Genomic DNA, 25,792 nt, shown 5'->3' on the forward strand with positions numbered 1-25,792 from the left:
TTACAACAGATCCTCACCAAGTCTGCTGTTTATAAGGTGACGTTAACGCATGCTTTGGTGAAAGCAGAACTTTAACATGCACCATTCCTGCGCTACAAACTGTCAGCCTCGAACACAAACAACACAGTTTGTGAATCCCAGCAGAACCCTCGCGGTTATGAAATATTACCCCAGCCCAAAACCAGCTTCGCAGTCTGTCAGGATAATGCACTGTTTACGTGTTTAGCTGGAGAACTACGTTATTCTTTTGTGTACACAAAGCAGGGAACTCACAGCTGCTGAAGATAACTGAGTCACAGAAGTTCAATCACCAGACTTGAGGCTGTTGTTAAGTCGTTCTTCCCAGTAAAATAAGTTATTGTGTAGTAACAAACCAGTTAACACCCTCACACTCGCCTTTATTTTAAGGTCCTGCACTTAAGGCCAAGGAGGAGTATTTTCAAGTCTGAATTGACGGGATGATCAAACACCCATCAGACTTTTCACTTAACCAACTTAATTCAATAAAAATGCCCTGAGAACCATCCAAATCCATTTAATGGGATAACACTGTAGCCCTTATTGAGGTCAAGTCCTATTTGGTAAATAAGGTTACAAATAAAGTTTTTTTCTTAAGTATGACCAGGAAATGTATTAATGCACTAAAAGGAGAAGTACTCATAAGAAAAATGGTCCCAGTGATTGTTCTATACTTTCATAGAGTGTTTACCTAGTTTACTATAAGCTGCAGCTAATGCTAATGGCTAATGAATTGAATCAGAGAATCAATCCATTTGTATAGAATTATATTAAAAAACTTCCCCATGAATTGTCATTTTGAGGTTTTGCAGACACAAACAATGCAACATTAACTTGACCCCCATTTTTGGACATGTGACAATCATAGTGACAATGTAGGATCAAGTTAATGATCTGGCAACCACCTGTTGCTAAGGAAAACGACATATTCCCCAAATGGGTGGCAGAAACCTCCTTGTGATTCCTTTGGTCACTAGCATATTGCTGCAGTTGCAATTTGATTGGGAGTTACAGACGTGTCCACAAACACTGTCCAGCTACTCTGCAAGCTGCAGTGAAACTGGATATGAAGACGTTTCACCTTCAAAGTAAAAGCTGTCCCTTATGAAACATGTTGGCTGCAGATTTATTATTGCCCGACTAGTAGTTAGCGAATATTTGCAGACAAACATGAAAAACTACAGGCAATCAGTAATCGCTGTTCAGGCCTCTGAGTTCCCTAAACTGTTTTTTTCTAGTATTGGATCTGGATGATGTCAGTTAGATGGGCTATCTACAACATGGTCATCTCGGGCCCTACCCACATCCTGTTCAAACCAATCAGAGGGAGGGTGTGTTCTGGTTTCACAAGGAGGATAAACTGAGGTTCCAGTATGAGGTAAATAAGGATTACTTTGAACTGTGAATCATGCAAAGCTACTGTGATAGAATCCCAGAATAAAAATGTGAAACTGTAAATTAGCATGAGAAGTTCATTTTAAGTACAGTAATGTGAAAAAAAAAAAAACAGTGGGAAGCATCAGCTCTTTAACTGCTGTTATGTCTCCCGGTTCCTCGGAAATTCCCCTTATAATGCTGAGTCATAAAATGAAACACAAAAAGATTAGTGTTACAAGACTTCAGCTGATATGCTCTGATGATTCTTCAAAGGGAAAAAGCCAAAACATACTATAGCCTAAAATCAAACAGGCGGTAGATCTGAAAACAATTAAGTGTGCTACTGCCACATCCGCATGCTACTCGGCCAACTTCTGCTCCATCTGCAGACTGCAAGTGAGGGGATGGAAACTCAGACTGGAGGTACAAGAAGCAAAAGCAGCACTCACGAGAACAACAAGAATAAGCAAGATTATGAGGCAGGAAAGCAGAAAAACAAGGAGTGTGGAAAGAGACCTTCCAAGTAATTCAAAAAAGCTGCAAGTAGCACAAAAAAAAAAACCCTCCTGAAAACTGTAAAACTCAGACTGGGAGCTGACAGCTGCCCCTCCTCCCCCTGCATTCAGAAACCAGCTCGACTCTGCTGTTAATTCTGACACTAGCTTTGTTTTTATAGACGTATAAAGCTCTCATATAATGAGGCAATTATTCAGGTCTGTGCAGGACCACCAGATGTGGGCAGCATACTGCATTTGCTGTTTATACCAATGAGCAATTGCTGGATCCTGCTGGAGAAAATCAAATTCCCGACCACTGCTCCCTCCCCGGAGTTGCTCAGAATCCAGCTGCTTTGTGTTAAAACGAGATCATGAAAGTTGGCTTTAAATCCTGGAGGAGGAAAATACTGGAGTGGCACTAAGGTCTGTCCTATGTGTAGTTGAGAAAAGCAGAAATGCTGTTAATCTCACTAATAACAGTTTTTCTGTGCATTCTGTGAATTTCCCAACAAACATTCATTAAATTCAATCCTGTTTTTAAAGCTTCATTCATTTTTGGCCACTTGGGGGCAGTAGATCAAGTTGTAAACAAAAGAGCAACAAGTTAGTTACCTGATGATTGCAAACAATCCGAGTCATGTTAGCTTTATTCTCTGTAGATGATAAAAGCTGCACTTTGGGCCTTTTCACACCTAACTCGCTTAGTGTGGAATTTTCTTTGGCATGAACTGAAAATTATAGGTGTGAAACTTACCACAGACCATCAGGCACCAAACAGCCAATCCTGAGACTGACAAAGAGCTGGATCAAACTGAACCAGGGTTTAGTTTGTTTCCAGTGTCAAAACACTCTTGGATGGTTTGGAATTTTGGACCAATGACAGGAAGAAGAAAAAGGGGCTGTCATCAGCACTAAAAGAAAAGAAATGAGCCATGGCAGCAGAGGTAGGTCATGTAAAGTCCTTCAGTGTGCTCACATAAGCTCTTTGAACTAAAACTACAAGGATAAAATCTATGCAGTGTAACAATAAATAAATGAATAAATAATCATGGTATGGACTTTCAGGTTCACCAACTAGTGGTTAATTATGTAGTTGAAGTTTGATGTCAAGCACACCAAAGAACTGTAGCATGCATTGGTTTAAAATGTCTTTTTTATTTCAAATAATTCTGCCTCTGGAAGTAAAGTTGATGAGAGCTAAAAGAATAAATAAAAACAAAATAGGTTTTGGAACACACGATCACTGGAATAAAGGTGCTGCACCAAAAGCTTCCTTGTGCTTGCTAGCAGACTGCCACAATTTGCCTCCAGTTTGAATGGAATACACCCACTAGCACTAGCTAGTTTGCTGGCAGCGCAGTAGTAATTGAAAAGTTGTGATGTAAACTGAAAATGGAGACAGGTCGCCTTCAAAAGGCACTACTCTTACCTTGAAGGCAAACAATCTCCATCTTTATATGTGTCGCACATTTCAGTTTCGCCACAATTTAGAGAGTAGTTTGCAGAAGAGTCTGCATCTTCCATGCAGTCTGCAGAAAAATGCACATTTTTCCCTAGCAACCAGCGGTTGCCAGTTGGTCTCTAGCCCTTTGCTACTGGGGCTTTAATCACTTGAACCCTACACTGTGGTGCACAAAAATGGCTGACAAGTTAGCGTCACATGACTAATGGTCATGTGACAACAAAAGCCCCAAGAGCATGCTGGCAGGCTTAGCTTCAAAAGCTCAGCAGACACAGTGCAGTTCTTATTTAATCTGTGCACAGCATTAATTCACTATATTAGTCTTCCTATGCAGCAATAACCTGCAACATCTATGTTAACACTGCATCAATCAATAAACCACCCACCAGGTGGAACACACAACACATTAAGTCTCTGTTTAGTATAGATATAAAGACAGAACAGCAGTCTTATGCTGTGCAGTTGTAAAACTGAAAGTACAGAACTGGCTTTAATAGTTTTGTTGTATTAATTATGAGTGTACAGCAGCTGTATTAATAGGCAGTACTGTTTGGGGGGTTTTTATTGTTTCTTTTTAAGAGTTACCAAAGTATATTAGAGCCATAACCTTTACATATTAATAAATTCTTAATGAAAACTCATATTAGTGCAGATCAGAGCTTTAAGTTAAGGTTTTGTGCATTTTCCCATACCACTGATTATGTGGAAATTTGGTAGTGGTTACGTGTTTTTGTGCTCCTAGCATCGTGGCTAGCATAAACCCTGCTTTCAGCTATTGTGTCACACGTGGCAATCCACACAAGGCAGCAGCAGGCTCAGCTGAAAAGCTGCTATAATGTAGATAATGCACATAAAACGCCATCATTCCCTTCAGAGCGCCAAGAAAAGGAAAGACAGACAGAGAGAGGGAGAGAGCATTTATAACTTCCTGGGGATTCACTGGAGAAGCACACACACACACACACACACACCACAGAGGGTTGATTTCAGCATAGAGAAATGTGCTGACCTGCACTAAGCAAGAGCCAAGGGCAACAAAACACTAAATACAAACGCTCCTCTCTGAGCTGGGTACTTTCCCTTCAGTGCTTACACATGTTTAAAACGGAGTGTCTGCCTGCTTCTGAGAGAGCGTATGCTGTGTGTGTGTGTGTGTGTGTGTGTGTGTGTGTGTGTGTGTGTGTGTGTGTGTGTGTGTGTGTGAAAGAAAGAAACAAAGTACCCAAACTACACATTTATGATTCATTTCAAAATAATCCCTCAAATCTCTGCAACACTATCTCAGTTGTTACTGTATCAGCTGGTTAATGAACCATTTTGGGAAATCTCCTCCAACAGACTCCACCTTTCATTGCAACACATCCAAGCTGACAGACCACATGCTTGTAATCATTTTAGCACCAATATACAATATTTATGGCTTTATGAGTGTTGTTAAGAGATACTGTTTGTTTTACACAAAGTGCACTTTTCCAATTTCTAATCATTTGTCACTGGATGGGGTTTGGTCCATCCTCAAAAGCCAGGTTGACGGTTCAAACTCCTTGTCCTGCTGACTTGAAAACTAGAATATAACTGACATGAAAATTGATAACACATGTGCTTGATTTCCTTAAATTACTATGCAAAAGTCTCAAGCCACCCCCCTCATCTCTTTATATTTTGCTTCCAAGGAGCTAGACGGTCTTGTCATGTTTTAAAGTGATGTTGAACAGTATTTCTCCAGGCTTTCACGTTATTTGTTCCCATTTATTTAGTTGACTCTATAAAAAAATGCCAAAGACAACAGAGTTTGACGGGCATAAAACAATATTTTTTCACAAACAAGGTGAGAGCTACTAGTGGAAAACATGACATGTCTCAGCATGGTGTGCTATGTGTCCTCAGAAAATCTGAGCAACCTGGACAGGTGGAGGACAAAATAAGTAGCAGGCCTAAAAAAGCCATCTACACCAGACGAACAGTATCTGAAAGTCATGTCCTTAAAAAACTGAAAGAAAAAATCCAGCAAAGACCTCAAACAAGACCTAAGAGATGCATCTGGCCCTTCAGCTGTTTGACAAGCATCAGAAATGTTCTCAGTGGAGGATGGCTGTGACAAAGCCATTCTTCAATTCAATTTATATATCGCCAAATCACAACAACAGTACCCTCAAGATACTGTGTATTGCAAGATAAAGAGACAGAAAACCCCAATAATGAAATGACCCACTATGAGCAAGCACTTTGGTGACAGTGGGAAGGAAAAACTCCTTTTTAACAGGAAGAAGCCTTCATCAAAACCAGGCTTAAGGAGGGGCGACCGTCTGCTGCAACCAGTTTGGGGGTGAGGGGAGGAAGACAGGACAGTCAGATTTTGATCCACCATGCAATGCCATGTGGAAAGCATCTGCAGCTTCAAAAAAGTAAAAGTGCAAAAAACACACAACGGGACACTATCAGTCAGACTGGCCTCCCCAGAGCCCAGGCTACAACATTAATGAAGCAGTGTGGGATCATCGAGAATTCAACATAAAGGCAGCCAACTTCAGTCTGTGTTAAAGAATAAATGTGATCATATCAAACAACCTGTTAAAATTATACAAACTCTGCTTTTGACTTATATACTGTATTTCACTGAACCTATTTGCCATTTTTCTAGCACAATATTAAGAAACTGTATATTGTAACGTGTTCTTTCACAGCTTTCACCCTCTTTGTTCAGCTCACAGTGTGTATGAGGGTTGATGTGTACAGCCCGGCACATCAAGCCAAAGAAAACGAGCTAGGATTAGCTCGACTGGTCTCAACATGAAAGATATATTTTATGCCTTGAGCGTCAAAATAATAACATTCCTATGATGAACCCTGAAGCTGCATTTAATAAGACTGTTATATTTATTTCCAATTGCTGAAGTTAATAAATAAATATTTGCTGAATGTTTAAACTTTAACAAGTTGATATAAATCTGATTGATATTGTGCTTATAAAAAGAACATTTATCATTAATTAGTTAGCGACAGGCTAGCGACCTGTCCAGGGCGTAAATCCCTCACCCGGAAGTGAATGGATGGAAAGTTATAGTTAAGTAGGCGTTCACAAGGACAAGTTCGCGTTTGGAGGCAAAACCCCCCTCCCCCCAAAAACAAACTCAAATACATTTTGTGTTTGAACTGAAGCTTGGTGTAGTGTTAAACTATTCCTACCTTGTGCCAGCAGGTGCAGTGTGTGAGGCAAGCTTGGCAGGCAGACAGAGGCAGGTAGGCAGTGCTGGCATCAGGCAGGGAGCAGGCAGTGGGAGACAAGGGGGACAGAGGCAGGGACACCGACTGACGGTGATAGTGGTGATGCGGCTGAGCGTAACAGATGGCAGCTCGTTCACCGCTCGGCCCTGCAGCTTGAGTTTCTCCTCCTCCTCCTCCACTGCTTGCCTGGAACAACAAACACACACAGTACCAGGGTGAAGAGCACAAATATGACTACCTGCAACATGCTGAGTGACAGCGTGATCCATTTATCTATTCATCTCTGGTCTGCACAGGACACAAAAAAGAAATGTGGAACTACCCTCCTGCTTATTTGTAGGAGATTTTCCATCATAATGGAAGTAATTAAATTAAATTTTAGTCATATATAAGAGTTTTTCTGGGAGGAGATGTTTAACTGTGAGATTTTTCTGAGAGAATGTGGAGATACAGAAATTCTTTTATTGCTGCCATATAATCTGCATCATTATAATTGCATTAATAACATTCTTCACAGCATTATTTCATCTAATAATATTTCTCACAGTATTGATACTGCATTACAGTTGTTTATTGAAGATGTCCATTTGAGGATCCTTCCATTATGTTAACTTTTATTACAAGTACGGTTAGAAGTATTTTATACACATTGCATATCTGTGCTTATTTTGAGTTGATGTTCAGTTCATTAAGGGTTTTAAGCTTCACTGGCGTGACTGTCCAGGTGATACATGCTGAGGGAAACTAGAACATAGAAGGATAACTGCAATGCATGCTTATAGTACATATAATACATATAATCTAGGAATGTGTCTGGCCTGAGGCCTCAACTCATTTGGTGTCTTAATATATTTTATTCTACTTGGTAACAGACAATCAGAGTCAATAATTAGCCTCAGAGACCCTGAGGGCTTGAAGTTTATTACCTTGTATGGAAGGTGTTATAGAAAAGAGAAGTTGTATGTCTGCTTATAGCTATTAAAGATGTACGATTAACTGTGACTAATGTCTGGAACCTATTTTAATCTGTCATTGACGCCATGGGGGGGCGTGTACCCCACTGCTTTATAAGTGTCCACAACATGTATTTTGGTCAGAAGACATATGTTGATGTTTTCTCCGGGCTGTTAATAAACTCATCGTTTGATTGCACTTTTCTGGGGCTTCCGTGGTTTGTGACACTGCTCTACATTGATTGATTTCGCGACAGAGAATAACATTGTTATCACTAAAAACGATAAACTAATTCCTGCTCCTCAAAACCTTCAGTTTGCAAAGGACAGCCAATCCCAGCAGAGATAGCTTAAAGAGATTTTAAACGGCTCATTTCAGATGATTAAAGATTATCTTCAATTTTAAATGAAGCAAAGTAAAAAAAAAAAAACAGAAAGAAAGAAAGAAAGAAAGAAAGAAAGAAAGAAAGAAAGAAAGAAAGAAAGAAAGAAAATATTGAGCTTGAAATAAGCACAGGTAGCTCCTCTTCAATCTATTCAGCACTGATAACCCACCACTTGTTGCTTTCACCTACAACCATGTAATTTACCTTGTTCAGTACTGAACAGCACAGACCAAGATCTGTGGCATTCACAGGCAGCCTGTCATTTACAGTATCTCACCTGTAATTTGCTGCATAGGTAACATGAATGTGCTGCACACCTGTAACCAGCTGGTGTTTCACTTGCTGTAATCACACTTTCTTTTCTGACCAGAAGAGAAACCCTCACCTCTGGCCACGCACCAGTAATAACCCTGGATGGCGAAGCTGAGGTGATCTGAATTTCCATTTTCATCTTGTTTAACTATTTTTGCAGTGGATAATCACAGGATCTTAGTAAATCCCTCAACTGGACTTACGTTATGTATTTGGGTTATATCATTCAAACTTGGTACTGTTTTCTGAAGTGCCTTTCACTTCCTCTTTTTGAGGAACCACAGAAAAATCTCACTGAAAGTCTCTTCCTCTGTGCAGGCTTTTTCCATCTGATACATAAACTGAACCTCCTGAACAGCTGTGTCAGCACCTAAGTGGGAGAATTCAAGTGAAATAGCCTCATTTCCTGTCTGATAATTGTGCATTTTCCCTCCAGAAGTTAGATCCCAGCATGTTTTGCCAACGTTTCTTGAAACAGTTCTCAGTCTGCCAAAAAAGTTGGCACACGATTTCATATCACACTCTGTGCTGTTTTAATGCACCATCTGCCAATCAAGCCAGAACTTCCTCTGACACGTCTACCAATAAATACGGCTCTTGTAAACAAATAAAGTGTGAATCCCCCTCCCCAACTAATTTCTCTCCCTCTGAAGGAGTTATAGGTGCACTTTCTCACCTGCAGGATGTCCTGGATCTGGCTGAGCTGCTGCCTCAGCACCTGCTTCTGGTGGAAGCTGAAGGCGGGGTGGTTGGATGCCATGGTGAACAGCAGCAGAAACTGCTCCTCTGTCCTCCCATCGTTCAGCGCCAGGCCGTAGTTATTGATCACCGTGTCTATGTGGGTCAGGGTCCGGTACAGGACCCCCGCAGCCTCCCGATTGTCTGAACCGAGCAGTGCGAGGGACACCAGCAGCTTGCTGCGCACCACCTCATCTGTGATGTTGGTAAGGCCCGACAGGTCGACGGGGTTGTTGGCTTTGATCTCCGCATCCCGTAGAGAGTGGTAGTCCTTGCGAGCCAAGTCCTCCAAGCACGAGCCGAGGAAACGGAGCTCGATGGGGACGCAAAGGTCCAGCAGGCCGCACAGGAACTCTGCCCTCTGGGCTGAGTTGAGTGAGGAGAACCAGCGGTACACCCCCTCTCTGTGAACACAGCTCTGGCTCTCCACCATCCTCACACACGCACTCACACTGTATGTGGACCGGTACAGTAACTACAGAATTCACTTTAAAAACGACTTGAAGGGAGCGCGCTCGGGTGTGCGCACAAATTGCGCAGGCGTCGTTGGCAAACTCAGTCCTAATTTACCAACTTAGGTTTAAGCGGCTGTTTGCCACTTCAACGTTCTCGGTGTTTGTCTGAGAGCGGCCGCAGGAGTGAAATTTAACAAGCAACAGTCGTTTCCTTTGTTGTCGGAGCAGAGACGACACCTAAGCAGGCCTTCCCGAACCAGAATCTCCCCAAAGTCGTCTCACATGGAGCCAAAGTGCATTCACCACGGAGCACGGCAGCCCAGAGTCCCTCCGCCGTGTCCCCCTCCGCCGGTCGGACCGCGGACCCCCTGACGGCTCAGAAACAGTGGTTGCACAAAGGCAAGCGAGATCAAAACACACCGCCCCATTCAATGATACCCTCAAACACACCGAGACTTTTTGATCCGAGCCGCCAAGCCAAAAGGCACAACAACAAGCCCTTCCTGTAGAGTTGCTCCACCGTCCTCATGGCTTCCCAAAACTTGTACGAGGAGCCGCGGGCACCAGCCAAAGACTGCCGGATTTCAAGTTTGTAAACACAACTAGTAGATCCCGAAGCTACTGCTGGTTACCAGTGGAAATACCACGAGAACATTTCTTAGACATTACCTCATCAAAAGCAGCTGTGGATTAAAAAGAAATCTCACTGACGACTCTGGAGGCGTTTTTTAAAGAAGCCATGAAGGAATTTGGTGCACATTTTACTTCTAGGTTCTTCTCATTCTGCCATGAATCTTGGAAGCGAGAAAAACAGCTGTATATAACATTATCCCAACTCTGGTAACAAGACAAACCTACCACAGAGAACGGTCTGCTCTGATTGGCTGCGAGAGCTGTCTTTAATCGAGGCTCCTCCTGCGATTGGTTCAGAGCGATATCCGTTGCCCTTTTATTCCACATCTTTTTCTCATGCGTTCATACTCCGCTTAGTTATTAGGTATTTAAAGTGCCAGAAACACACTCAACTGATGCTTCCAAGGCAGTTTCAGCTTCATGGAATAAAGAGAACTGCAACAGTTGTCTTTATTCCAATATCGAATCAATAATCTCCACGGAAGAGAATATGCAGAATAGTAGTTTCCTGTCAGTACTGGTTCACTTTTTTTTTGGGGTAAATTCGGGGATTTTTTTGGTAAAGTTCCCTTTAGTCGTTTATTTAGTTATTTATTTCAGTATGGCATCATCAGTGTATTTAAAAATGCATATCATGACTTATAAACTGTCACTTTTGAGGAAGTCCTGGCACAGTATTTTACATTTCCCCTCCACTTAGAGGTGAGTTTTGCCAATAGTTACTGATCTTTGAGTACCTCTGAGCAGAATGATGTGTGTTCAGAGTTTGATACTACTTCATGTGCCTTTAAAGTCGTGTGCTGGGAGTAAGACCTGAGTTAAAGATGTGGGCAGTTTGGTGTTCTTCTGAATGAGGCTGCAGTCGTCAGGGAGTGCAATTTAAGTGTATGGCGGTTGAACTGGCATTAATCTTTGGGAATGCACCATGTTTTTATCCCTTGTGACCCGTCCGTAAATTCATGTCCCACAAAAACATTTTTTTTTAATTTATTTTAGTATATTAGAATCTGGTCATGCTGTTTTGAGCTGGTAATGTGTCCAGCGTTTCCCCCCTGACTTTCGCCCAGTTTTAGCTGGGATAACTATCACTTAACTACTTATCCAACTTAGCTAAGTGGATCTGGTCGTCTCAGTGTGAATGTCAGGACCTAAGACTTATAATAGGATAAATCAGGTTTTCCACTTCATGTCTGGGTTCCTTTTTTCCTTTTAACTGTTGTGGCGGAACAGTGTATATATTTAAACTTTACAGCCTTTTTGGTGTAGTTCATATATAGGTCCAGAAGATGGCAGCAGATGGCTATGCTGATGCCTGCTGCAGCGGCACATTGCCGACGGACGTGGTGTTGTGTCCAGCGTAATATTTGCCTCCTCACAGATGATAAAAAATGTACACACACCCTAAAAGTGCTGCTTAAATTCTGATTTACGTAATAATAAAATGCGCTAACTCTAGTGCACTGTGTCCCCTCACCTCGCCCTACAATGTAGTTCTAATCTTCTTTCTCCTCCACCTGCAGTTCTCCCTTGCTCCATCGTCTCGACTGTTTCAGCACATTAGTCTCTATAGGTAAGCCCCGCCCATAAATAAAGACCCCGCCCTCTGCTGACGGAGGAAAGGTCTAAGGTTGCTATAGTAACCATACCCCTCCCTCCCAAGCAGGTTCTGTACCACTCCCTCTCTGCATCAGGGATGCTGCAAAACTGCACACACAGAAAGTATGAAAACACAACGCAACGCAAAGAAAGAGAGAGAGAAACCAAAAATACAGGAGCCAAGTCGTTTTCTTTCAAACACTTTCATTATTTTTCTCCACACAACTGAAAAACAGAGTAACTCCCAGAAACGGAAAGAAAGAAAGAAAGAAAGAAAGAAAGAAAGAAAGAAAGAAAGAAAGAAAGAGGAGAGTGAAACTATAGAGAGAGAGAGAGAGAGCTTGGCATGCTGTAGCATGCTGCAGACTAACGGGGTGGTGCAGGGCATCGTCACCAGGCTGATGACATACAGCAGAGCTTCTAGACCGAGGTGTTGTCAGAACATGGGGAAACGCCAGAAATGAGCCTACAGCCTGAGAAACGCTGTCGGACAGAAAAGCAACAGCAAACCTCTCTGCCCCTCCTGGAAGTTGTTACTGATGGTGAGGGTTTCAGCCATCCTGCCATCCAATCATGAGGAAGGAGAAGGACGAGCAGACACGCACATGCACACACGCACACACACACACACACACACACACACACACACACACACACACACACACACAGATGTTCATATACGGTACTCTCTGAGCAGTCATGTGCACACATGGAAAGAAACAGAGGGATTGTACTGGGCGGTTTGAGAGAAATCCAGTTGATTAAAAAGCACGACAGCTGTCTGCGACAGTCTTGCGTGTCAGTAAGCGTCTTGCTCAGCAGAGGAGAAGTGAAGGAATGGAAAGGATAAATCCTCACTTGGCGCTGGCTACTGCTTACTACAACAGCATTGCATCACCTAGCTCCAACTAGGGACTTCAATCTGTGTCGCTTAGTTGAGTAAAATCAATGAGAAAGAGGCCGCTCTCCAAACTGTGCTCCTGTCAAAACCTAACATGTTGCTTCTGAAGCTTCTGAAGCTTCCAGATTCAACGCACAACTAAGATATTACAGCACATATGCATGCATTGTTGTACTTGGATCAATTTGCTCTACAAAAGCAATGCAGTTGGGCGACTAGGATTTTTTTCAGACATCTTGCAAGTATAGTATAAAAGATGTTGTCATTATCTTCAGGTTAGGTTTTAACAGAAGCAGTCGGAAAGCCGTATTTGTGAGGCTTCGATGGAAGCGGTATTTTCCTTTAAATACCTCAGCTGGTGGTACAGCAGGCGCAGGGCTCTGCCAATACGCTGTGCTGTGAATGTCCACCAACTCAGAGGAAGTTCCATCCTTTGACCGGTGTGTGTGGAGGTGGGGTTGAGTGGGAGGGAGAGAGATGGAGCGAGTGCAGCTGTCACCTGATGCTAGTCGGCTAGATGTTGCTGTGCGCCGACTCTGTCCTCGTGAGATGCTCTTGTAAAGTTCATGAACAGCATGAAAGGCCACTGTGCAATTTTGAGACCACACACACAAACACACACACCGTCACACCTACACACACAGGCATACACTGTGATGGCAAAAACATCCAAGCTTGATAGAAACTCGCATTTCACTGTGAACATGATATCCAAACATGCTGCTCCTCACACACAGTATGCGATAAAAATTAACCAGATAAAGAAGAAGAAGGATGGGGTAAAAGCAATGAGTGTGTGTGTGTGTGTGTGTGTGTGCGTGTGTGCATGTGTGTTTGTGTGGACAGCGCATACACACTCTGCAGCTCTTGAGTGTGTCTCAGCCAACACAATGGAACATAAGCACACAACCATCAGTAACAACACCGGGGCAGGCGGAAGAACCAAAAGGCAGGAGTTTTAGAAAGAAGGGGAGGAAGGTTACAAAATAAAGAACATATCCATCAATGTATTGTACATGAGAGAAAATGTTAATAAATAAATTTTAAGTTACAAATCTGTTGAAAACTATGATTTGAAGATGAAAAAGTCTGTCTGGTCAGTCCTGTCTGTGCACTTGCTGTAAATGCCAGCTGCAGCTTTCGTGCCTGAGAATCAGGCAGCCCACTCGAGTCTTGACGTGAACCTCTGAAGCTCACTTAAGTCCAGTTTCTGGACTATATTATCTCACTGCAGTCCAGTCATCTGGACTGCTTTACCCCTCCTTTGTCCACCCCTTTGGGCTCTGCACTTCAGCATTTCTTCCAGGACGGCCGGACCAAGCTCTGCTTAGTTTGGGTTAGCCACCTTTAGCCCAAATGAGGGTGGAGCCTTCCTTGGTCCCAGCTGGTTGCAGTAATCTCACCAGGAACACGAAGGGGCAGCAGATTCGCCGTAATACTCATATGAATTTATAGTTGTTGTAGCATAGGTGGGCTGACTCTGAAAGCGGTGCTGTCTTTAAATAAAAAAGTGGATAAACAAAATAGCCACTCCAATGTTGAGCAGAATCACCATGACAACCAGGATGGAGCTGTATGCCTGCGTGGGAGAGAAAGAGAGAAAAGAGAGAAAGTGTCAATAATAAAGACACACACACACACACACACACACACACAGAGCTCACAATAGAGGCTGTTTTCAGTACATTCAACCTGAAAACCACTCACATTTATATTCATCCTTTTATCTCCTCAGATATATATATATATATATATATATATATATATATATATATATATATATATATATATACATACACACACATACATATATATACACACACACACATACGCCTTGAGGTATATCATCTCTAAAGCCCTAAACTCACTCCCCAGCAGGATATGGCAGGTTTAATTCAGCTTCAGCCAATATGACAGAAAGTGTGACTTTGGTCAACAAGAAAATGAGAATTCCTGGCATCAGCTAAAATACTCTAAGGCTTGGTTGAACTGGAAAACCTTTTCTTAACAGTGCAAACCCTTTGGAGGCTATAGTGGAGATCCTGTTTTCATTATTGCCATATTTTTAGTGCTCACACGTGATTGTCTTAAACAAAACAGTATTCATTATTCTTCTGTTTATCCATTCATTCATTTTCTTATCTAATTTATTCTTGTTCTTTTTGGAAACTGTGTTATTGCACTGCTCACTGCATAACTGCCGCTGTCAGATGAATTCTGGTATTTCATCTGTGGCATATTACTAGTTTACAAATCCTGTAGTTCTGGGATTTTCAGTACAGATCATCTTGAACACACAAGTGTCAAGTTAAATACAGTGTTGTGACATTTTTGAAGACCTAGTCCTAAATCTCTCCAGGACAACAGAAGGAACTTGGAATATCTCTGCTTTTCACAATAAAAGCCCCTAGTTAGTTATGGTAAGTTACCATATTCATTAAGGTATGTTGGACTGGCACAGTAAACAACTCCCAGTTAAAGCGAGCTTAGGATACTGACTTAAAATATGCAATACATGTTGGTTTCTTAATTTAAGCATTTCTCTCAAAGACAAAATTTCAATATCAGATCATGGAACTCTTTAAACAAATGTGAGTATTTTGTTTTTTATACTATTCTGCTTTCCTCTAAAATATATTTAAAAACTGCTGTTAATTTGCTATTTTATGATGTTGTAATAAAAGTCTTAAAAAAAAGTATTTTAAGGTCTTTTTTGTATCCATCTCTAAGCTCAGAATATATTGTTTACAGAAGAATAATACACACACATACACCAACTAATACAATATTATTACTTTTCATTCTTGTTATTTGATTTGCAGTGGAGGTGATACTGGAAAACATGACACACAAAATAATATGTTATCTAAAATATCCATCCTTTCTTTTCTTCTGTCGTTATCAGGGTCACAGGGGGGCTGAGTATATCTCAGCTGTCATCAGTGACGGGAATAACAGCGTTACAAGCAACGGCGTTACTTTTTTCAGTAACGAGTAATCAAACTAATTGCTATTTCTATCGTTACACCGCCGTTACCGTTACTAACAAGAAAATGTGGTGCGGTCGCGTTACTATTTTTCAACAAACAGATGGTTGAAGCTGTGTTCAGCTTATCGCGTCTTATATCAGTTCCACTGAAGTAGCTGTCTACGTAAGTAATCTGGGCGCTACAGTGATTAGCAGCTCCACGCGCTCCCGCAGGCAGCAGTTACTTTTTGGCACAACACCTGGAGCTGAGGGGGCAAAATAATCGCATGAGTGCTGCTGTTTGACTGAGAAATACTAAAGTTGTCGTGGTAAGCCAATCACATGACCACTTCAAGATGACAAAGCAACAAGGTGATATATACCAGTTTTTAAATTGTGTCAATAGGCCACGTAAAGCCAGAGTCATGACAAACAATATATACGCGGCGTTTTTTCCTCAATAGTTTCGTCACGTTTACTGTCTAAGGACAGCGCAGCGAGCACTCTCTGCTTATGAGCAAAAAAACCAAAAACAAAACAAAAATCAGCCTGTTCGTGTTGATGGAAAAATGTAACATGTCGACCAATCAAAAATGATATGGCAACATGACATTTGGTTGTTTAGGAAGAGGGGGAAGTTTTAGGAGTGACGGCGAGAGAGAGAGAGAGAGAGAAAGGCAGCAGAAAAAGAGAGCGAGCGAGTTTTGAGATGTGACAGATTTGCGACGTTTAGCATGTTTGGAGTGTGTAGTTAATGTGTTGTCTTGTGTAGTTAGTGTGTAGTGTTGTGGATAGTTTTGTGTTGTGTGTCAGAACAATGAGGCGACTGCTGTCTCCAGGTAGAAACAGGAGTGATACACCTGCTGTCAGACCTGCAGGTATCAGGCTGTGATGTTCTCCTTTATAGTGGACAGAAATTATTTTTTTGGAGTGGCACAAATAATTTGTGTTGCATCTTATTGAATGCAGAACAGCTGATTGTTCTGTAAATAGTTTGAAATGGTTATTTAAAAAATCAAGGTAAAAGGTAAATGGATGCAAATAACTTTGTTGTTTGCAAAACTTGTGCATAGGATTTTTAAAACTGACAATTTATATTTGCATTTAAAGTTATGAAATATGATTCATTAAACATGTTTGTGGTTGTTACAGTAAAAAATATAACTTTTTCTACTCGGATTTTATGGTTTTTTTTTGTCTGATTTTAGATCAATTGTGTTAACACAGTATGTCAAAATGAAAGAATAACTGTAAATTCAGACACGTGAGGTTGTGCTTAAAAGGATGATACCAAACAAGGCAAAGTAAATAGTTTTTAAAGGTGAAATGTAGAGGAAACATCAAAAGTAGTTAAAAATGGCCAATTCTACCCTGGACCCCATGGTTAAAGTTTTTTTTTTTTAAAGTAACGTAATAGTTACTTTTTAAGTAATTAATTACTTTTAGAATCTTGTAACTCAGTTAGTAACTCAGTTACTTTTTTGAAGAAGTAACTAGTAACTATAATTAATTACTTTTTCAATGCAACTTGCCCAACACTGCTGTCATAGGGCAAGAGGCCAGTACACCCCAGACAGATCGCCAGTCTGCTACAGGGCTAATACACACAGACAGACAACCATTCACACTCATTGGTAATTTAGAGTCACCAATTAACCTAATGCCACTAACTGCATGTCTTTGGACTGTGGGAGGAAGCTAGAGTTGATGGAGTTAAACCCAAGACCTTCTTGCTTTGAGGCAACAGTGCTAACCATTGCACCCCTGTCCATGTAAAATATGTAACCTAAAATAAATGTCACAGAAAAGAAACAATTTGAAAGGGCCAAGTTGCCTTTTTGACCAGCAGTACTTGAGAAAAGACCAGCAGGAGTGGTGATGCATGTAAAAATCCAAAGACAGCTATTGGGTTTTACTTACATAGCTTCTGTTAACTGTTTTAAGCCTACCAGAAATTTTTGTGATCTCTTTGTTGCCTTGCATTGTGTTACCTGTCTTCTTGTTAAAGACTTTCAATAAACACAAACAGGAAAAAGATCGAAGGCGAAAACTGCACGTGAATATAAATACTCCATTTCTGCCTTTATCGAACAAGGAAGCCTAAATTCTCTGAGAGAGTGAGGTCAGAGGTGAAGCTTGGCTGCACTACAGAAGCCTTGAGCTGGTGTCACTGTGGTGTCTTGCTCAGTGACACTTCAGCAGATGCTTGCTGACAACCTGGGTCATGTGGGTGAAGGCCAGTCTTTCTGACCACCTGTACGCTGTGGGTAATTATGTGCAAGTAAAACGAGTATATCCACTGACACGACCACTTTTTGTCTTTTGCAAAATAACGCACTGCACTGGCATTAGCACACACAGAGCGGATTTTTACTCTTAATAAAAGATTTACCGAAAGAGGAGGACCTGCAGAAGACCTATGGTTTTAATTAAGTCTACCTCTGAAATAATTTTAACAATCGCTGCAGTGGGAGAGGGAAAATAGGACTCCGTGAACCTCTACACACACTTATTAAGCTGCATTAGTGCAACACAGTTGTAAATGAATCTGTCCAGAGGCTGTAAACAAGGTTTGTGCTGATCAACACAGCGATAGGCTTATCACAGATCCGTGTCATAAATGATTACCAGACCACAAGTGGATGATTCATCTGATGGCCTGTTTTTGTGTGTTTTATTTAACCTAATTTATTTAAAAAATGAGGTCCTTATTTGTGTTATCACACCACTTGATACTAATGACTTCCATATTGACACCCAACTTCTAAGAGCACCCTTTTAAAAAAGTGGGTACTTGATTATATAATAGATTGGCCTTAAGTCTAATTCCTTCATTGGTTCTGGAGAACGTTTATTTGTAACTAGTATTTTCAATTAGTAAAATATATGGAGCACACACCACAAACATATATCTTCATCCGCACAATATTGCTAAAATTAGAAATTTCATGCACTGTTTTCGCCAAGGCTGGACTATTCTAGTTTCTAATTATCAGGCTGCTCTAACAGCTCCCTACACAAACCTCAGCTGATCCAAAATGCTGCAGTGAAAAGACTAACGGGTACCAAAAAGAGACAGAGCATATTTATCCCACATTGGGTTCTCTTCATTGGCTCCCTGTTAAATTTAAAATCCTTCTCCCAACAAAGAAAGTCTTAAAAATTTAGTCCCATCATGTCTTAAAGATCTCATAGTATCATGTTATCCCAACAGAGGCCTTTGCTCTTACACTGCAGACTTTTTTGTACTCTAAGTAGAATGGGAGGCAGAGTTTTCCGCTATTAGATCCCTCTTCTGTGGAACCAGCTCCCGGTTGGGTTTCAGGAGAGAGAAACTCTCTCTAAGCTCAAAATAATACTAGATCAGATGACCATCAGCCATGTCTTAATTATGCTACTATGGGCTAAGACTTCTGAGGGACTTCTCATGCTGCACTGAGCATTTCTCTCTGACTCCTAGCATGTTTACATCCCACTTAACTTTTACCTGTGCTCTCCCATAGTTCGTGTTTTCTCCCCTGAACCTGTTCGCTCCCAGAGCCTGGTTTGCCTGGAAGTTTCTTCCTGTTCAAAGGGAGTTTTTCCTTCCAACATAAAGAACATTGACATGACTTTTATTGTGGACTGGTCCAGTATAAATAAAACTGAAGTGAATTGGGACTGAGCTGGATGCTGTGTGCCTCTCAAATGAATAGCTGCACTTTGTGGAAAACACAATTACTTGCTATCATGCTGAGAGTTAGAAGATTGATGCAGCTGTACTACCTGTGCACTGAAAACACCAGCTAGCGTGTCTACATTACAATATGTTTTGGTAGTAAAAATTTAGCATCAGTATGCATGGTGCATTCCAAATTTAGCCTCAATAAAAAAAAAAAGAAAGAACTGGACTTTTGTTTGAAGTCTTGTTATTTACACCATCACGATGCCCAGCCTGAAAAAATTAGTTTTTCAGACCTGAAATATTAACACTGGAGGACACAACAATTAAATTACCGTAATGTTTTTAATTAAGAGAGTATCCATATAGCTATAAAAGTCTGCATTAAAGGCACTCGCTTGTTGGTAGACGCAACAAGTCACAATACGACTGTTTTTATCCGTCAAACAGTCCTACACGGCATCAAAGACAGAGGTTCTGATAATTAAAGCAGTGATTCAGTTTTGAGGTGACTTTGAAAAAATCCTTAACACAAGCACACAACATACGCCCCAAGCTAGTAACCTTGGTGTGCGTTTTGATCCTCATCTGAATTTTGAAGTGCACAGACAAAATATCGCAAAAACTGCCTTTTTATCATCTTAAGAAATGCTGCAAAAGCACAGCCATATCTCTCCCACGCAGATACAGAGAGACCTGTTCGTGCTTTTATCACTTACAGGGGTTGACAACTGTACTGTAATGGTTTCTTTTGTGGCCTATACCAAGGAAGATTTGGATGAACTGCAGAGAAGCCAAAATGCAGCAGGTGTGCTGACCAGGATTAGCAGGAGAGGACAGATTATTTTCTGTAGTAGATTTGTCTTTTTCTGCTTCTAGTTTACTTTAGTGACTGATTACACGTCTATTTATGCTTTTTATTACACATTCCTGCTAATTTTTCTTTCATCTGTCTCGGGCTTTTCACCTGTTCCTCCACAATCTGCAACTAAGACTAATAAAGAAACAGTCTGGGATCCTCCAGAGGCAGCTAATCTTAAAGATATTTTCAGCGCTTGTCTCAGATGTATCCGCTAATATGCTTTTTATTTTTAAATGTAACTTTAGTTGTTTACTTTTTAGATATCTTCGTCATCGAGTTACTAATGGTTGTTGTAGGACATGGGCCATGGGGATGCAGCTTCATGTAAATATGAGCCTATGGGATGCACAGAGGTTGGCTTCTGTGTTACATGATGCTGAGTTGATGTTCTTGAGTGACTATTTCAGTCCAGAGTATTCATGTTAGAGCAGACACGGTAAAGAAAACACATCTTTTTTTAAAGTAATTTTATTGTATGCATCTTTCTGTTGCAAACTTGTACGAACACTTCATGGACGGATGTAAGTGATCAATCGACTGATTGATTTTGAGGGCCTGTGTTTGTGCTGCTGCACATCTGCATGCGGAAGGGGCCCCGGTGTCCATTCCCATGGCGTTCTCGCTGTGTATTTATCTGAGTGTGATAGTATCTGTGCATGCTGTGAACCTGTCTTACACAAATCTCACTTGTTTCTCTGCGGCTGCAAACACACAAACACACACACAAGCACCCTACCTCCCCCCCCCCCCCCCTTTGTCACTGACACGCGCCCACTGATTGGCGCCGTTGGAGCAAGGCATACGCTGTTCCCTAGCAACAGAGCGCTGGTTAACCAATAGGGGGCCGTCTGTGAGGATGGGGCTAGTTTGCCAGTCTGCTGTTACTAAGGTGCAGAGAGGATTGCTGGGGTTCTGTGTATCTCTATCAGTGTGTGTGTCCATGTGTCTAAGGCTTTGTGTTTGCATGTAGCAGGTAGCAGCACACACTGAACTGATGAGCAACCGGCCTCAGCCACTAAAGCCATCACGCTGCTGCAGAAAAATTCTGATTAAAGTGAGCAAGTTGTTTGAGGAGCGAGGAACTGTATTTAGCAGTTTACACACAAGCAAAGTGAGAGTGCGAGAGGGAGAAATGGGGTGCGTCCTTATGTGCTCAGTGAACGTCTGCGGCGTACGATGTGTGGTTTTCACTTGGTGATTTTCCTGTTGCTTTCATTAGCTAATGCCGCGACCATATTATCACCCAGGATTAGCGTGGATGGGGCCATCCACCAGCCTAAGTCAAGATGAAGCCAAAAAATTATATTACAGCAGCATAATCCCTCCCCGCTCGCTCACAGTACAAAAAAATCTTTCTTTATTTCATAAGGTTAAACCTTGTGCCTCTCCACCCGGATTATCTTAATATGTGGGATAACATTGTGTTATGTCACTGGGGATGGGATGTATCCTCATGACAGTGGGCAACAAATCCTTTTAGTCAAATCAATGTGTGGCAGTGACATGACAGATATGAAAAACGCTCCATTCAGCTGCTGTCCACTGATACTGAAGCCAAGTGGAGAATTTCATGCTAAAATTCCGAGTAATAACTTATATTTTATGTAAACAACTTTATATGAAGTCAAATTGCTTAATGTAAAGTGTAATGGGTCACTTATGTTATACCCAAAGTTGTTCAGTGCCTTTTGGCTTCATACTTACTTGCATAAAACGTGTTTGAGCAGCAGAGTGTTTCCAGGAAATAAAAGTTTGATAAAATCTCTCTTTACTTGCCCAGCACTAAATTGCAGGCAAAGTTAATGAACAGCTGGTGAACTCAGAGCTACCATTCCACTTTCTTTAGGGTTCAGAAACTAGATTCAGTTCAGACTCGAGGACAGTAGAGGGCGCTTGGAAGATAGTCCTCAGTGAATAGAAGTGAAGGGAGCTAAAAGGCTATAAAGACAAATAAGGTATCAAAACAATCTAAAACCAGAATAATGTTTATTTTCTACATGCTTTTTATGAAAAAGACAGATACAATTTCCAGAAGAAATGGTTATTTTTGTAAATATGGCAGGTCCATGAGTCACTAACTTACTACAAGTCCTGTAACTGTAAGAGAATGAGTGTTCCTGACGATATCAGAGCTTATCTCGTTACAGCGTTACAGAGTTATTAAGACATGCTGTCTGAATGTGTTCATAAAGGCCCTGAACCACAGACTGTACATAAAATATGGACTTGGCCACTGTGGCATCACTTAAAGCTGCTCTTATGGAGAACATCATCTTGGCTTTTATGCAGCTAGCAGTCGGAGTGTTTCCACAAGAAGGTGAAGTGCTACATTATCAGCAAATGCTACACTGGTCAACAAGCATTTTTCTACTTGTGCTTTTACAAATTTTACTTGGTGACCCCAAAACTGACAACTATTTTTTATCTAGCATCAACAAAAAAAAACATTTTTTCTTTTTGTTGTTGTTATGATCTTCTAGTAATTGGATAACTAGGATGACCAGGTGGGAATGCTGATGCATTTTAGCATTTAAGAGTTACATTTGGTCTCCAGGTTTGGTCTTTGTGGATTCTGAAATTCATGAACTGATGCGTGAGTTCAAAAAAAACTGAAGCCAACTACATCAGCAGCATAGGACGGATCCGTGCAGGTTGTCCAGAATTTTCTTGGCAATCACAGAGCAGAGAATTATGCTGAGCTTGTGGATAACATGCTGAAATCATATCAGCTAATGAGTGCCAGACTGTCACTGAAGAAGCAGTTTTTACATTCTCTTGTTGACTTTTTCCCACTAAATCTAGATGACAGCGATGAGCGTGGGGAAAGATTTAATCAAGATATGAAAGTGATCGAAAACTGATATAAGGGAAAATTTAATTTGAGCATGGTGGGTGGCTACAAAAATACTCAGTACCTCAAACATCTTTGAGCGCACATTTAATTTTGAGCTAAATAGACAGAAACACGCTTTAATGCATCTCTGAATAAAACACCTCAAAAAAATTTTGCCAGGAAAATTTCAGCCATAGTGTTAGACATATATTATATTGATTAAAGTTTCAAAACGCCAATGATGTGTATCTCAGTAGCATAACATAAAAATAATCTAATTTCAGCAACCTTTAACTTTAATAGGTTTACATGCATGTGTTCTTAGAAAAATTCAACCCCATACAGTAAAGGAAAAATTATCTGCAGAGACTTTAACCATTGTTTTAATCACACACTACATACAGTATATTATTTATATACATTCATTGCTCCAAAATGACCAGAAAAACTGGTAATGCTACTAAACAGGTGGACATTAACCTCTCCATAATCTTAATTGGTGTGGTTAAGATGGGCATTTTGGTCCCTCACATTTACTCTTTTTTGGGGGAGGTCTCCACTTGATCTGAACAGCCACACTGGAAGGCAGCGTGAAAAGGTGGTTGTCATTAAAGCACTGATGGGGATGTGATGGCATTTAGCACACATTTTCAGAAAGTCTCACTGGGGACACACTCATGGTGCTTTTTTGGCTAGTACACACAAAAAGTGGCACAAATAGTTGAGTGATAAATGAAAGAAGAGTACTGTGGCGTACAATACTGCAGATAACGGGTGACACAAACACCTTTAAGGGTGATGTCACCCTTAAAGGTTAGTTGCCTGGATCCAGCCACTCTTACTGGATTGTATCATGTCATCTCAACAAGAACAAATTAATTTGCTGAATTTCATGCAGATGCTACATGATTTAATTACGTTCACCATAGAAACATGGAATTATTTAGTTCAAATTACAAGTTTGGATCTTGTGCATGTAACAACCACCCAATTTCATTTTTTGAGTTGACTCACGAAATTCACAAGATCACGTTAGATGTCAAACCACTGGAAAATCACTGGGGTTACAAGAGGCAGACAACCACACCGCGTGTATGCTGTTACTATTTCTTATGGTTTAACTTGTCAGGGACAACAACATAAAGCATCATCAAGCATAGCTTTCCTACTTTTGTTAAGTCTGTATTGACAGATTAATGCCATGGTGATTCGTGCTGTTGCCTCAGAGCAAGAAGATCCTGGGTTCAAATCCACAATGTGGCAAAGTTTGCAGTGGGTTCTCTCTGCGTACTCTGGTTTCCTCCACAGTTAAAGGGTAACTGGTTATTCTAAATTACCCAAAGGTGTTGAAGTGCAAATGGCTGTTTGTCTCTGTATGATAGACTAGCGACCTAGTGTGTACCCTGCCCTTGTTACCCTATCACTTCCGCAGCCCAGATAAAGATAAGGAGATGGGTGGATTGGAAGTTGCTGTAAATCCGTTGAATTCTTTTGTTGAACATTATGTAATATGAATACAACATGTACTACAGACATAAGTCACATTTCATTCATTCAACAAGATTATCGTTGGTGTAACAAACAAATATTTTAGTTCCTGTAACAAGACTTTTGATGTGCCAAAGTGTTTAAACAATATAAGATGAATTTAAATAAATCTAATTAGACTAACGTGGTACAAACATGTTGATTGAACAAAAATCAAATTAATTGAATGTTAATGTTAATATTATGTTAAACCTACACACATATATCGTGTTGACACAACACAACCAAGATGGATTAATATAACATGATTTGTTTAGATGGAATATAAGAGGCAAGATAAAATTACGTTCATCCAATGAATTATTTTTTTGAGTGCAGCCTTTCCAGATGTTGTGTTTTTTTAAATGGGCTTGTTTAAGTCATGATTTATGTCATGACTTTATTGAGACAGGGCTGCAGAATCCTTCCGACAGGTTTAAACACAGTATTATATGAAGTTAAGCTTAAGCACATTAAGGCAATTCTCCCAAACAGACTTAGTGGAGGAACTGCTTCCACACATATATAATTACTGAAACAGGTCTGTATGTTTCTTTCACATGGCCACATCCACAGGAATACGACAGTATTTATTAAGACGACCGGATTCAAACCAGAGGAAAGGTTTGTGTTACTGTTCAGTAAAACAAATCAAACTAATTAAAGAAATTGCTGACTCTGCCAATCTGCTCTGCAGCTGTTTGTTCCTGAGAATAATAAAAATGCTTTCAGCACAAATTTATCAGCACAAAGCGTGATAATAAATGAGAGAGCTCATCACGGTCAATGTGCATCAGGCACAGCATATGGCCACAAAATGCACAGAAACCAGAGTGGTGTACTATTGAGCAAGTTTGGCATAGGCAGGATTTCTGGGAGCTAAGAGGTTTAACTAATCTTAACTGAAGCCCAAATCATACAAATTTATAAAACTCTTGCATAAAAGCCCTGTGACAGACTGGTGACCTGTCCAGGGTGTACCCTTCCTCTTATCCCCTGTGCCTGGGAATGGTTCCAGTCCCCCCTTCCCCTCCCCCGGATGGATGGATGGATGGATGGATGGATGGATGGATGGATGGATGGATATTGCATATAGCTGCTTGTGTCCTCTCTCATGCAATGCAACCACACACACAGTACCCCAAGAAAACTACTTATTGTTGTTTTCAAGGCAAGGAACATAAGAGCTGAGTTTTGTGCCATCAGAGGTATTTGTGTTGTAACAGTTTAACTTTCAGGTCTGATTGCAACCTTAAGATTTAAAGCTGAAAAAAATGGTCTGAAGAATCATTAATCTAACATTATAGCAGTCAGCTGTTATATTCCAGTGGCTAGTGAAGCGCAAGTGATGATTTAGACGTTAAGTGCCAGAAATCAACAGCTCTGTG

At 40.8% G+C, this 25,792-nt stretch overlaps 2 protein-coding genes across 6 annotated transcripts in view; both read right to left on the bottom strand.

The window, feature by feature from the left end:
* Nucleotides 1-11,146, bottom strand: part of zcchc14 (zinc finger, CCHC domain containing 14) — a 29,929-nt gene extending 18,783 nt beyond the window's left edge. For both annotated transcript variants that reach the window (XM_082540343.1, XM_082540342.1), the window contains exons 1-2: nt 8,907-11,146; nt 6,541-6,765 (exon numbers count right to left, since the gene is read on the bottom strand). In XM_082540343.1, coding sequence (XP_082396469.1) covers nt 6,541-6,765; nt 8,907-9,401 — 720 coding nt within the window. In that variant the 5' untranslated portion in view covers nt 9,402-11,146. The remainder of the gene's footprint in view (nt 1-6,540; nt 6,766-8,906) is intronic.
* A 1,043-nt stretch (nt 11,147-12,189) lies between these two features.
* The window catches only part of jph3b (junctophilin 3b), a 103,622-nt gene continuing 90,019 nt past the window's right edge, over nt 12,190-25,792 (bottom strand). For all 4 annotated transcript variants that reach the window (XM_082540528.1, XM_082540527.1, XM_082540526.1 and 1 more), the window contains exon 6: nt 12,190-14,132. In XM_082540528.1, coding sequence (XP_082396654.1) covers nt 14,052-14,132 — 81 coding nt within the window. In that variant the 3' untranslated portion in view covers nt 12,190-14,051. The remainder of the gene's footprint in view (nt 14,133-25,792) is intronic.

This window comes from Aulonocara stuartgranti (genome assembly GCF_965226115.1).
Source record: "Aulonocara stuartgranti genome assembly, chromosome: 7".
Lineage (NCBI taxonomy): Eukaryota > Metazoa > Chordata > Actinopteri > Cichliformes > Cichlidae > Aulonocara > Aulonocara stuartgranti.